This window comes from Pygoscelis adeliae, unplaced genomic scaffold (genome assembly GCF_000699105.1).
Source record: "Pygoscelis adeliae isolate BGI_AS28 unplaced genomic scaffold, ASM69910v1 Scaffold336, whole genome shotgun sequence".
In the NCBI taxonomy this organism is placed as follows: domain Eukaryota; kingdom Metazoa; phylum Chordata; class Aves; order Sphenisciformes; family Spheniscidae; genus Pygoscelis; species Pygoscelis adeliae.
The window spans coordinates 312,403-326,933 of NW_008824938.1; the positions used below are offsets into that span (position 1 = coordinate 312,403).

A 14,531-nucleotide genomic window follows, 5' to 3' on the forward strand; every position below is an offset into this window, starting at 1 on the left:
TAGCATTGTACAAATGCACAGCAAACTGTTTTGGGGAACTGACTGCCATTAAAAATACACCTGGATCTGTTCCTCTGTCTTGCTCATAAACAAGTTGTACCAAATGTTGGAAGTCCTATTAAGTGAAAAAACTACTTAGGTTCGCAGACATTCACAAGAGCAGACCTATACCTTTGCATTTTGGCACTAACACAAGGTTCAGTATATTCCCACCATGCTATTAGACCTGGTAAATTTACAACAATTTGCCCCCACAGCTCCACCTCTCAAACCTAGAAAATACACTAATACTCACTAACAACTTGCCCCTGACAAAGCTGTAGCCCTCATGAAAAGATGGCCACACTTTGCTATCAGAATTTTACCCCACCTTCTAAACGAACACACATGGTTAGACAGAAAACACTCACGGAAAAGCTTATTCTAGTGAATAATTATATCCAAAACATGGATGCTAACAGTATCACAGAATCATAGAATGGTTTGGGTTGGAAGGGACTTTAAAGATCATCTAGTTCCAACCCCCCTGCCACGGTCAGGGACACCTTGCACTAGACCAGGTTGCTCAAAGCCCCATCCAAGCTGGCCTTGAACTTTTCCAGGGAGGAGGCATCCACGACTTCTCTGGGCAACCTGTCCCAGTGCCTCAGCACCCTCATAGTGAAGAATTTCTTCTTTATATCTAATCTAAATCTACCCTCTTTCAGTTTAAAGCCTATGTCTTCTGGACTGAAAGTCTATTAACTGAAACCAAATTCTGAATTCTTACCTACAAATATAATAATTCAGAAATCTAAAACTCTTCTAATCAATGAGCCAAAAAAAATTACTATGTCATCAACAGAGTCTAGTCAAAATAACATAGATTACAAATTGCTACGAACTGTTCAAGAAATTTCTTTTTTCAGAAAGCATCTGTGGCAAATGATTTGAACATCATAATCGCTGAACAATTTATGAAACAGATAAAGCAGTACAATTCATCTATCGATTTACATACTCTGCATTGTCAAAGATCAGCAAGAAGCTCCAAAAACAACAACCATCTCCTACGCACAGCAACGAACAGCGGTCAATAATGTTTTTTTACCACTACTGACCAGAGCAGGTTAAAAGCAACTTTCCAGCTGAAGACAGCCTGACCTTTACTGCAGGACTGATTGCCTTATAAAGAGGACCATGAAAAAGCATTTCTTTATGGCTCTCCTGGAGCGATATTTGGGTCAGGCCTTGAGCAAGTGAAGCGCAATGTCTCCGTTCTGGCTATGCAGTCAGCCCTACTATGTAATGGTGAACCTGTAACAACAAAACCAAAAAAAGAATAATTGATTATCAGGCACTGTTTAAAAAGCTAGCGTGCACATCTCCTGTCTCCAGCAGCTCAGCCTTGTGTTCCATGTGTGGGAGGGCTTTTGAGGGGCGGCAAGTCAATGAGTGGCTTCTGCTTGACCCCTGAGGAATGCCACTCGTCACTGGTCTCCATTTGGACATCGAACCGTTGACTGCAGCTCTTTGAGTGTGACCATCCAGCCAATTCCTTATCCACCAAGTGGTCCATCCGTCAAATCCATGTCTCTCCAATCTAGAGACAAGGATGTTGTGCGGGACAGTATCAAATGCTTTGCACAAGTCCAGGTAGATTATGCCAGTTGCTCCTCCCTTATTCATCAACGCTGTAACCCCATTGTAGAAGGCCACCAAATTTGTCAGGCACAATTTGCCCTTAGTGAAGCCATGTTGGCTGTCACCAATCACCTCCTTATTTTCCATGTGCCTTAGTATACTTTCCAGGAGGATCTGCTCCATGATCTTGCTGGGCACAGAGGTGAGACGGACTGGCCTGTAGTTCCCCGGGTCTTCCTTTTTTCCCTTTTTAAAAATGGGGTTATGTTTCCCCTTTTCCAGTCACTGGAAACTTCACCGGATAGCCACGACTTCTCGGATAGCCACGACTTCTCAGATATGATGGATGGTGCTTAGCAACTTCATGTGCCAGTTCCCTGAGCAACTCAAGGGAAGGTAGTTAGCTGGCATTTTAAATCTTGCAAGACAAATGCCAAGTTTTCCCCATAGCCACTATTAAATTTAACAGCCACTACACATTAACATTCTGTCACAATACATTCCCTAGCTGTAAGCACTGCAAAGTTCTAAATAATTTAAACAATTTATGAATCAATCTGAAAGATTATTTGTTCAGATTTTTTCTAAACATCCAACACTTCCTTTAACTCCACAGTACTGCTTGTTTCAAAATTCTGAACAGTAACAGAAGGATTGTTCACATCACAGTTGATTAAAATAGGCATCCCTTTTCTAAGGCAGACTTTTCTGTGGTGGCAGAACAATCAAAATGCATCTCCCTGTGACAGTAAATAATTGTGCTCTGTCACTACATTATTTTAAATTATTAGTGTCACTAGAAGGATATTAAGAATGCTTATATTGTAAAAGTTACTGACATAAACAAATCTGAAGTTTGTGAAAGAAATTTCAAACCAATTTCTGAAATACTGTGATTCTTGCTTAAGTCAGCACACATTTTCAAAGCCTCATAACATTACAAGAAAGTAATGCTGAGCCATAATTTCCTCACAAAACAACTTCACCATCAAGCATCTCCACTTCTGATTGTCCAAAGAGGAACAACTTTTCATGAAGTGCCAAGTGACTAGCCACAAAATCAGTTTCTTCTGAAGTGATTTGTGATGACAGGGTTTCCCCCAACCCCTGCGCAGAAGGTGGTAACCACTTTTGGAGGTCTAAGTCTACATATTCAGAAAAAATGAAACAAATTACTACCAAACAATACAGACCCACAATGAAGGCAAAGATAAAGTGTCCCTCCCCCCACCCCCAATATTTAAAAAAAAAAAAATTACAACATTTAAATTAATAAAGATTTTCTTAATAAGATAGTCTTGATAATGTTGAAAAACCAAGACCATCTCTTCAGTAGCAAATTCAGTCCTGCTATCTAAAAATGCAATTCATTTATGAAAGGTTTTAAGGATGTGGAAATGCTTAGTTGGACATCAAGTATTTGAGTTGAAATAAAAAACAGAATTTGTCTTGTTACATTTACCCTGAAACAATGTTGTAGTTAAGAGCTGGGTGATCTTTTGGTACAGGAGGTACAAGAGGCTCTGGCTGCCATTCTTCAATCAACTCTTCTTTTTCCTGAACAGGAGAAAAGAAATACTGCTCAAAAAGGATTTCCATTAGAAAAGATATTATGTGCTAATAAACAGTTGGTAATAGTTGTACAAGAAATGATGTATGCTAATATATGTCAGCTTTCTGAGACACTTAGAATTGATATTACCTTATTATGTTCAACTGAGGGGCTCTGAATTCTTCAAAGGGAAGGAGATGTTAAGAAAGACAGCCCAGTTGTGCCTGTGCATTAAAGATGTCACGATATGATAATCAAGAGAAGAGGTACTAACTTGGTGTCCCTGACAAATTTTAATCAATATTGTTTCATTCAATCTATTAGTTATGAAAATCCTCCTCTACAGTTTATGTAATTGAATACAAATTACATAATAATTGAATATAAATTGCCTCACTTTACATTCTCAAGTCTTCAACAGTGCTGTTCAAACAACTGTGGCATTAAAATACTTACAAAACACACTTACGTGAGCAGGACACAATGGAGAAAAACTGCCAAATGCTCAAGAAATGGTAACAGCAACTACTAAACCTTGCATCCCCCACCTAACCATAGAGGAATACTGAACGCACATTCATTTTCAAAGTGGTTTGGAAAACCTTAGTTAGCTGATTTTCCGAAGGACATGCAGTGGACCAGCATAACAGGTGCATTAGACTAGTTCCACATAAATTAGCAACCACTCAGGCAAATCATCCAAAAATCATCCAAAATCATCAACCAAAATCATCCTTCACATCATGAAGGCAGAACTTTCCTGGAGGATTATTTACTACTACAGCAAGACACACCTGATAACATATTTGTTAACACACTAACTTCAAATGGTATGACTACAATCAGTTTATATTTCTCTATTATTTCAAAAAGCAGTAGAATATTTAAGGCTACTTATTTCAATACCAAAATATAAATTCTGCAATCGATTTTTGAAAACACCGCAACAATATCTTTTTCCATTTTTATTTTTTCCAAATACACCTTTCAAAGCCTTCGAAGTACAAAAACAAATTAAGATATGAAAAATGAAAAGGAAACTACATGCAACAATACAATCAGTTTCCTATACTTTCATCACTTTCCTTTTACTAAGCTAATGAATAACTTTGTTTCTAGGTATTTCCAGAGTATTAATTAATATCCCAGGAGCTCCACAAAGGTCTATTTCAAAACACAAATGGAAATTTCAATAGGCCTGTATTTCAGAAAAGATCGTTTTTATGTGAGTATAGTCACTTGTGTTTCTAATATTTTGCAGATGTACTTTAAATACCTTTTTATTTAACTTTTTCATGTTAGATTTCTTAGTGAAATTTAACCTATGGGGCATATATTGTAAAGGAAATAAAATGCCATTAATATGTGCAACAGAACTGAATATATTCAATATTTTGAAGTGGCTACACTTACGTTAGAAAAAGTGCTTAGTTTCTTTAGCCACCACAGGACAGACCCCAGCTGGAGCCTTGCACGCAGTTGTATATGCGTTGAAATGCTGTTCCACATATTAAGGAAAGCATTAAAATAGGGGGTTTTATTAACTTACCCTGTATTAGTGCCATTCATAGCATGTCAAATAGCAGATTTTAATGCTTCAATTAAAAAAATCCAAACAGATAACTGAGCACCAGAGAACAGAGCAATAATAAATTAAGCTGTGTGTAAATACTATTGACTACTATTCATTACTGCATTCTATTATCAAACCTCATGTTTGACATGACTCAGCAAATACCTCAAGAACCGTATGGGAGCAGATTACCATATAATATACCCTTTAAAGAGTAACATGCAACACAGTACCAAAACAGTGGAAAAGTAGTACCCAAACTCAGGTTAACCTCAGATTGGAACCACAACCATAACCTTGTATGCTAAACTCCATTGATCCAAGACAGAGAGTGGCAATTCCATCCTCGTCTCAGAACAGGCACTAGTGCGCATCCCTATATTGCTATTTGGAGGGGAAAAAAAAAAATCGAAGACATAATTTAACACTAAGTGTGCTGACCCACAGCACTGCAAGCCAGCCACTGCTACAGCACAGCCCTCTCCCAGCCACAAATCCATTCCTGTTCCTTGTGTTGGCACAGGCAGTTCCAAAACCAGACAATAACCTTGTTCAGAAAAATGATCCAGATGAAAACTAACTCGGCAAAAGCAGGATGGATATATAGCTAAACTAGATACCACAACAAAGTAGTCCCAACCTAGATTGGCTGATGCTACTGGGAAACCATAACCTGAGTTACAGTTGCCCAGCAGTATCTTATACCTTTCCACAAGAGTTCAAAAAGACTCCTGAAAACCAGGAAGCAGGATGTATGCTCATGCAGCCTTCACTCTGCTCCTACAACAGTTGGTGTCGAAAGGCCCCAAATCCCTGATGTACGGTGTAGCTTGCATCAACAGTTTTGTGTTCATTTTAGAGCACAGGGTCACGGGTTTTTTTGTTTTGGTGGTTGTTGTTTTTTGCTTTAATTAGGAAGCAGAATAAATCAGGTGAGAAGTGGTGCAGCCTGTCAGTTACGGAAGGATAAGTAAGAAAAGCATTAGATGACATCAAATGCCTAAAGGGGAATGACTTAGTAAGGATGGTGTTTCTTCTGTTTAAGACCTGAACGCAAAGAACATTTTAACAGCTTTTATACAACATAGTTCAAAGGCAGAGGAGGCAATATACTATACCTTTTCTTCAAAGAGGGCAGAGTTAAAACTGTACAAGCATATACTTAGCTTCTTCATTTAAGTCTAATTTTTTGAACTAAAGGTACAAAATGTCACCAAGCAGCTTAGCAACTGATACACAAATTCAATTAAAATCTTTTTGCCGTGGAGTCTATTAGAAAGAAAAGTAGTATTTATAGAAGGACACTGTAACTACAACAAATTAGCATAGTACATTGCAGTTGAGATCTATGAACATAAAGATAATGAGCAATTCCTAATTGTAGCTCTCTCCCCTATTCATACTAAGTTAAGAAGTTTCCATTCTTCCCTTTGAAATATTTGCAGCACACAAACTAACAGCATAGGTGACAAGCCACAGGTGAGATGTGGCAATACCCTGATTTTTTTCTTAATACAAAATAAAATATACAGAAGACTAATCCTCATTTCAAACAACACTGTTTCACTAATTCTAGCTCACACTCATTCTCCTCATACGTTACATGGCATTTGCTTTTTGATGGACATACGAACATAAACAACAAACAACTGCATCTTCATGTCTTATGTCTTCTGTTTCCACATGTACTTAGCACAGGCAGTAGTTTACCAAAAGCTTCTGTGACAGAAGTTCCTTTATTATGGTGGGGGATTGGAGATATTGATGAGTAAAATGAGTACCAATCTCAATCTAAAATGGTCATCCACACTGCAGATGGGACAATCCATACCCCTTCCTCCTTCCATTCACCAAGTACCTCAGTACACTGGCTGGCCTGGCCTGCTGATGTTTCAGAGTAAACATGACCATCTCCCTCTGACCAAAAAGACAGAGCAGAAGCAGGCTTTCATGCAGTGACCCCACATTCAGAACAGCACTTTTATCTTCTACCTCCTAAATAGGCACCAAATTTCAGACCAATATCAAGAATAAAAATGTTAATTTTCAAACATATAGAGAAACCAGATTTTAATTCACAATGTAACATCCTTAATATATAGTTGATTCACTTATTTCTCCTCAGTTCACTGTACTGAAAATATCCACTTGATGAAAAGATGAACTCAAAACTTTCAATTTCCACTCTCTCAGGCTGTAATGTAAGTAAACTCATCTCTTTCCCAGTTAAATAAAATATAAATATAAAATATATATTCTATTTTTATGACTAATATACAATACACACAAAAATATAACATATAAAATGTTTATAAGTATATTTTGTAAATTATAATATACACATTTATACATTTGTGTATATATATAAACATTTTAAATATATTTATCTAAATACACACACATATATAAATGAAGTGGGTTTGGGTGGTTGTATTTTGTTGGTTGTGGGTTTTACTTTTTAAATACGAGATACGTTGGGTAAGAGAAATACTTGAGTATAAACACATCCAACCCAAATTATTTAAATCAGTTGCCTTGTTGACACTGGTTTTTAAGAAAAGGTAGCAATTACGTTCATGAAGACAGTTCTTAGTAGCTAGCACTACTGTTTTGAAACAGTGTCATACATGCATCTGTGTCAATATCCAAAGATTAGTAATATTTTTTAATTTGCTGATCCTCAATAACAGGTCTTTAATTTCACAGCATTTACAGAATCATATATCAGCATGGCATAAATTGGCACAAACAATGGGCATGCTAGTTAGAAACTTCTCCCTTTCAAACTATGCTAATACTTAACAGAATCTTTACCTACACAGGGAGTCTTGGCTCAAAATGACTGAAAACCTTTACAAGAACAGACTACATCTGCTCTTCCCTGTAGAATAACATCCGATCAATCTCTGAATGCTGAGAGAGCAGCAAGAGAGAGCTCTTGTGGCCTACAGTATTTCTCAGCCATGCATTAAACATTTGTTGCTGACAGGAACTTTCCAGCCTCCTGACTAGTATCGCTCTAATAAAACTGTTCCTGTGCTACTACTGCAGTGAAAATTCTAAAACCAAAGAAAAGAACTATTCCTCCCATCCACAAATGGTAAGGTGTGGCTACTAGTAGGACTTCAGAGATTTTGAGAGAAAAGCTCGGTATCATTTACTGTAGAGTGAAAGACACATACACCTAGAGGGCACCTTCCTTTCACACAAATGGTTGTTGGCAAGAGAGTGAGCTTGTAGCTAAATGATGCCATGAAGCATTTAGATTTTATTCTGGGTGAAAAGCCAACAAGAATGTCTATGTCTAGCACCCTGTCTGGCAACAGACTTATTTGTACTTCTTGAAAATTCCAAACTATCAGGAACTTATAGTCACAGAGAAGTACTCCACCTTTTTAGTTAATGATTTGGGAGGTTTCATTATGTTGGAATAGAACCAATAGGAATACCTACAAACACTGTTATTAAAGGCTGAAAGACAGTCAGTTGAAAGCTGATTCCTGCACTGGATTTCGTAATACTCTTGCTACACATTTGACTAAACCCAGAAGCCACCTTTGGGGTGGATTTCTTCACTGTTCTAGCAGTGCGACTCCTAAGTGGACTAGGTTGCACAATCCATCATCTACCTCTGGTTCCCCAGGGCAGACTGGTCCTGACAGATCACATTAACATGGCTGTGCAACAGTGGTATTCTTCAGTAATATTTATTACACGGAGCCAGCTCTGCTCTGGCAGCATCCCCAACAATAAGTCACAGAGAAACTCCAAATATCATTACGTGAGTGGCTGACATAAAGGTAGCCTGAGCTCCACCACCTGAGCTGGCCTATCTCCAGCACCTGTACCTGAGCAACCTAATATTTCTTTCTGGTGTGGTAAAGACTGGACACCACAGCATGAATCAAACCAGAAAAAATCAGAAGGCAAATCAGCAGCCTCCTTGCTGAACAGCTAGCATGTTACTACACGCAGCTCAACACGCACACAGAAGCACCTGGCTGTGTGGGATCCCATATTGTATGAAACAGACTGTACTGGGTCTGGCTGGGATGGCGTTAATTTTCTTCATAGCAGCTCATATAGTGCTGTGTTTTAATACTACATATAGTGATCTGTGACCAAAACAATGCTGATAACACACTAATGGAGCTCTTGCTGAACACTGTTTGCAGTGTCAGGGCCGTCTGTTTCTCACTCCGCCCCCACAGTGAATAGATTGAGGGGTGCACAAGAAGTTGGGAGGGGACGCAACCAGGCAGATGACCCAAACTAACCAAACAGATATTCCATACCATATAACATCATGCTCAGCAATAAAAGGGAAAAGAAGGAGTTTAGGGAAATTAGCCATCTTTTGCTCGGGAGCTGGCTGGGTATTGGTCCAACCATGGGAGGTGGTGAGTGACTGCCTTCGCATCAGTTGTCTTGTTTGTCTCTTCTTCCACTTCTCCTTTGCTTATTAAACAATTTTATCTTCACTCACAGGTTTTCTTGCTTTTATTCCTCCTTTCCTCTTCTCCTGTCCCACTGGGGGTGGGGGAGAAAGTGAGCCAGCAGCTGTGCAGTGCTTAGCTGTCTCCTGGGGTTAACCCATAACACAGAACAGTGTCAACTATCTGTGGATTTTTAGTGAAGATTAAGGGGGAGGTTTTTTCCCCCCCCACAGCTATTCCCCCACACAAAATAAATGAGCTCTTTTCACAGCAATTACCTACACTGTAGAAAAAGAGATAGAATCACTCCACACCCCTGATGTATCAGTCTGCTTAAGTCCTCCAACTATAGTAGACTTATTCACACTTTCACTTCACTGTTGTATTTATGCTTACTTTCAATAAACTACCTGTAGACAAGACATTCCCTTCCAAATATAGTTCTTGCTAAGGAAAACACTGCTTCCATCTTCAGAGGTCAATGGTAAAGCCAACTAGACAAACTTAAATCTCCTTCATCATCAGCCAACCTGAACATACCATCAGACCAAAGAGCATTCCGCCATACTATTCTTTTTGCCATCAAGATACAGGTAACAAAAAGCTAGAGGTGTTGATGTCTTTGACATGTCAAGTCAATCCCTTTGCTGTAAAACAGCTCTTAGCACTCTGTAAATTTTTTTCTTCTGTGCCTTGCAACTGTGAATCAATGTATCCAGTACCTATACAATGCAATTCTTGATCACTTTGGATTTTTGCTAGTATTCACATTTCTTTCCGACCCTCAAGCTCAGTAAAGTTTGTATAAATGTTATCAGAAGTATCACAGCAATAACGTATTTGCATGCTTCTATTCTTCAGAAAGCCTGTTACTGCTGTCCTGCCAGTGAACTTTACTATTGTCATCCTGCAAAAGTAGGATTGTTACTAAGCATGAGCCATTTCCAAATGGTTTTCACCCTTTTGACACCTTTCTAAACCCCTGCTTCCACTGAGCTGCAGCAGACCAGCCACACATGCAACCTCCCAGTTGCTTGTTGCCCCCAGTTAAGAAGAGACAGAACAATCTTCTTCCTCACATACCACTGTTCCAGATTTGTCTGAGCACTTTCTTAAACACCTCGGCTTCAGCTAAATGGCCTGTAAGCGAATGAAGGAGATGACCTGCAACTGGATGTTAACATTCAAGATGCACATAGAAATACCTGAGTGTAATCCTTACTCCGTAAGGAAGAGACAGGTTTCAGCTTTTCCAGGTCACCAATTATGCAAGAGTAGCAAAGAGCCTTTTCCCACCATCTACTGCAGAGAGAATGAATCTTTTGAAAGAAAAAGAGTTATCCTCCAAAACACCAGAGATCAAAACCATCTGATGCAGGAAAACTCTACTAAATGAACTATCATAGTTTCTGAGTGGACAATCAGGGGCTACTTTAAAGCTGCAGCATGTCTTCCTAGATGGTCTAAACATTCAGCACTTCACCACACTGGACTTCACTTGGCGTTCACTCCTCCTCTGTATACTTATTAAAGGTGGCGAACTTCAAGAATCCCAGGATCAACTCAAACCCTTCCAAGCACAAAACTGAACTGGCCTTTCTTGATTCCTGCTCAGTTCACTTCTTGCCTCCAATATTAAATGCCTCCAATAAATACATGCTAAAGTTTTCCCTAGAATACTCCAAGCTCGTTTAGCAAGTACTCCCCAAAAGAGGACACTGCCTGCAGATTTGCTCACATTTACAGCCTTGTGCCTATAGTGCCTGCATCCCATTCACTGATGCATTACACCGAGCCCACATGCTTAACATGCATCCTTAGCAAGAACAAGATCAAAAAGCGTGCAAGCGCATTATTATAGATGGGAATGACAAGGTAAAATACCCATAAATCTGTTTCACAAACCTTTCTTAATACCACGAAGAAATTCCAGTGTTTTATTCCATTCATAAAGAATACCATTCCTCTGAAGCTCTAGCAAACGAAGCTTGTTTGTTATACGGGACTTCAGACCGTTCAGATCAACTCCTCACATACACATGCTGGTTGTCACATTGCAATACATCGCTATAGTTCATCTTTGACTGAGAAAAATGAGTGCATCCTTGTTCACCTCACTATTTTCACATTCAGAGAGTGCATCCAATCATCCTTTGAATATATCCAATGGCATCCTCTGACATTATGCAGCAAGCCCAATTACAGACCATGTCTCAGACAAACTAGTCCAGGGAGATCTCCAAAAGAAACTCTACTCATTCCTGATAGTCTCCAGCCCGAAGTCAGGAAGAAATTCCAGACTTCACAAACAATTACAGCTTGCTTGGGTTTTTTTGAGACAACTACATTGCAAAAGAAGAAAACTGCCGCTAAACTAAAAGTTTTCTGGAACCCACTTAACACTGTAAACTCTCAAGAATTATTACTCACAGATACCACATGTACAGACTGATCATTTTCCTACTCTCTACACTCTTATAGTTCATTTTGTTTGGTGGGTTTTTTTTTAGTATAGCTTCCATTTTTAAAACAAAGCCATCCATTGAGTAGAGCTAATGCCAGCTTTTCATAGCTTAGCAGTCACAGTCACATCAGTTCTTTTACATTTCCCACTCTCAAACACAGTGCTACTTTAAAAGCACGAACTGAAGCATTTAAGCAATAAGCAGCTTTTTAGTCCAAAGTAAGCTTACCCTTTGAAATCCTAAGAAAAACCAGCACAATTTGTGATGCAGCAGAGGTTCAACAGCCAAATATATCAATAGCTAGAAACTGTTTCTCTAAAGAAAAATATTTTTCCACCATACCTTAGGTGTTAGATCAGATCGCTCTTGAAGCTTATATGTCTTGGAGAAAAGAAGTCTGATTATCCAAAGAATTAGAATTCCTTCCAAAATGAGATGGTAAGCAGGAGCCTGAAAATAAAAGCACAAGTCTACACAGAATTCTATTTGAATCAGTGTGACACTATGCAACAGTTTTGTCTCTACTAGTACAATCAGGAAAAAACCACAAAGCTGATCATCAGCTGATATGTATTTCTAAATCAGTAAAAATTATAGTTATATGAAAGTAGATTGCTTTGCAACTACTACTTGTAGCTGTTAACTTGAGTTTGAATGGATTTATTCTGTTGTTAATAAACAAGGCACACTCTAAATTGGTAAGCGGTTTCAGTTCCACACATGCATGTAAGTTGAATATTGAGAGTAAAGGCAGATAAGGCATACCGGTTGCACCAGTATCTGTCAAGGCAGAAAGCTTTCACAACAAGCAGAAGTCTCCTGAGAGCTTGAAGGTCTATGTCATCTATACACACCCACTTCAACCCTGCATTCTTGTAACTCACAGTCCACCAGCAGCGACAGGTACTACTATTTACAAAGAAACCTAATCCTGTACTTACAGCCCATTTTTGTTAGTTTCACAGGCACTTTGAGCAGGTATAACCCAACACAGTCACCAGAAGCAGTTTTGTCCCTGTGCCATTTGCTCTCTTGTGTGGACACAATATTTAGGAATATATATACAGCAAACCAGAACAGAGAGTTGATCCAAGTTGAAGTTAGCCTCTTTGGGTGCTTGGAGGGAAGAAAGTCAGTTTCCTCTGGCAGCAGAGCTAGTTTAAAGTAGATGTGGAGTTATGGCATCAAGCATTTGACACCTAGTTTTAATGATGGGATTTAGTTATTCCATTTCAGAAAGGCTCCTGTCTACATTGTGGATGTCTACCATTTTTAAAAGACTGAAAGTGCACACGCACTAGTGCACTGCTTCTTGAACTCAGTGGAAGAGCTCCCACACATCAACATTTTCTGGTGGGATCTGACCTGCCAACAAAGGAAGCAGAATGCACCACACAACCAGAAACCAAAGGAAATTGAACACAACTTTTTAAAACCAGTAAGGAGTCCTATGGCATATCAAACTGCAAATAATGAATTTATAATTTGCAGAGTACTTTTCAGTTCACCAAACATATTAAGAATACATATGTACACCATGACATCTAAAGAACACGTAATATAGTAGCAGTAGAGGTCCACACAAACTACTTCCCCATGCTTTTCAGTGCCTACAGTGTCCTGGTTTTGGTTGGGATAGAGTTAATTCCTTCCTAGTAGCTGGTACAGTGCTGTGTTTTGGATTTAGGGTAAGAACAATGTTGATAACGCACCGATGTTTTAGTTGTTGCTAGGTAGTGCTTACACTAGTCAAGGACTTTTCAGCTTCCCGTGCTCTACCGACTGAGAAGGCTGGAGGTGCACAAGAAGCTGGGAGGGGGCACAGCCAGGACAGCTGACCCAAACTGGCCAAAGGGACATTCCATACCATGTGACGTCATGCTCAGTACATAAACTGGGGGGAGTTGGCTGGGGGGGTCTCTGCTCGGGGACTGTTGGCTGGGCATCGGTCAAGCAGGTGGTGAGCAACTGCATTGTGCATCACTTGCTTTGTGTATTGTTTTATTATATTTCAATTATTAAATTGTTTTTATCTCAACCCACGAGTTTTCTCACTTTTACTGTTCTGATTCTCTCCTGCATCCCACTGGCAGAGGGGGGAGGAGTGAGCGAGCGGCTGTGTGGTGCTCAGTTGCTGACTGAGGTTAAACCACGACATACAGTTATCCTGAATTCAGTGTACTAGACTGCACTACCATCTTCAGTAGCTAAGCAGTTCTATATTTGTACTGCAAACCCTAGCATAGATTCTTAAAATGTTACAATCCTTTGACAAAGGAAGGGAGGGAAACAGACTGTTGATACAAGACCACCACCTATCATCAGGACATCCTTTTTAGTATCTTGAAACAAAGCCTGGATACAAACATGCCATGCTGATCCCCTCCAGGAGAGAACTCAAGCATAAACATTTAAAAGTTGTTTCTTACTTTGTAAAATAACACTTGTAAGCTACAAACCCTGACTCCTATACTCAAAGAACATGGTGAATCTTATTACGGTTTAATGCTCTGGTATACACCTTAAATGTAGCTATATAAACTTAAATAGAGAAAAACATAAGTGCGTGCATCTAGTTTTTCAATATATAAATACGGTGCACACACATATATTCACAACTTTGCGAGTGCAGCCTTACACAGGCGGCACCGATCCACAGACACAGCACCACCCTGCGAGCCACCACCCTCCCCCCGCCACCGAGCGAGGCTCACCGGCTACCAGCGCCGGGGCAGGCCCGGCTCTACCTTCCCGCTCCCTCCACCCGAAATCAGCGGCCCAGGGACAGGGCGCCCTCACACCCATCACCCAAGCTCCGACAGACACGGGGCGCCCGCGGGCCCCGTCCGCCTTGACGCGACGCGGCTCGGCTCGGCTCGGCC

General features: G+C 39.7%; 1 protein-coding gene across 1 annotated transcript in view; it reads right to left on the reverse strand.

The window, feature by feature from the left end:
- Positions 1-14,531, reverse strand: part of SPTLC1 (serine palmitoyltransferase, long chain base subunit 1) — a 41,158-nt gene that overhangs the window by 26,064 nt on the left and 563 nt on the right. The window contains exons 2-3 of the mRNA XM_009325375.1: positions 11,992-12,225; positions 3,086-3,180 (exon numbers count right to left, since the gene is read on the reverse strand). Of these exons, the coding sequence (XP_009323650.1) occupies positions 3,086-3,180; positions 11,992-12,225 (329 nt within the window). The remainder of the gene's footprint in view (positions 1-3,085; positions 3,181-11,991; positions 12,226-14,531) is intronic.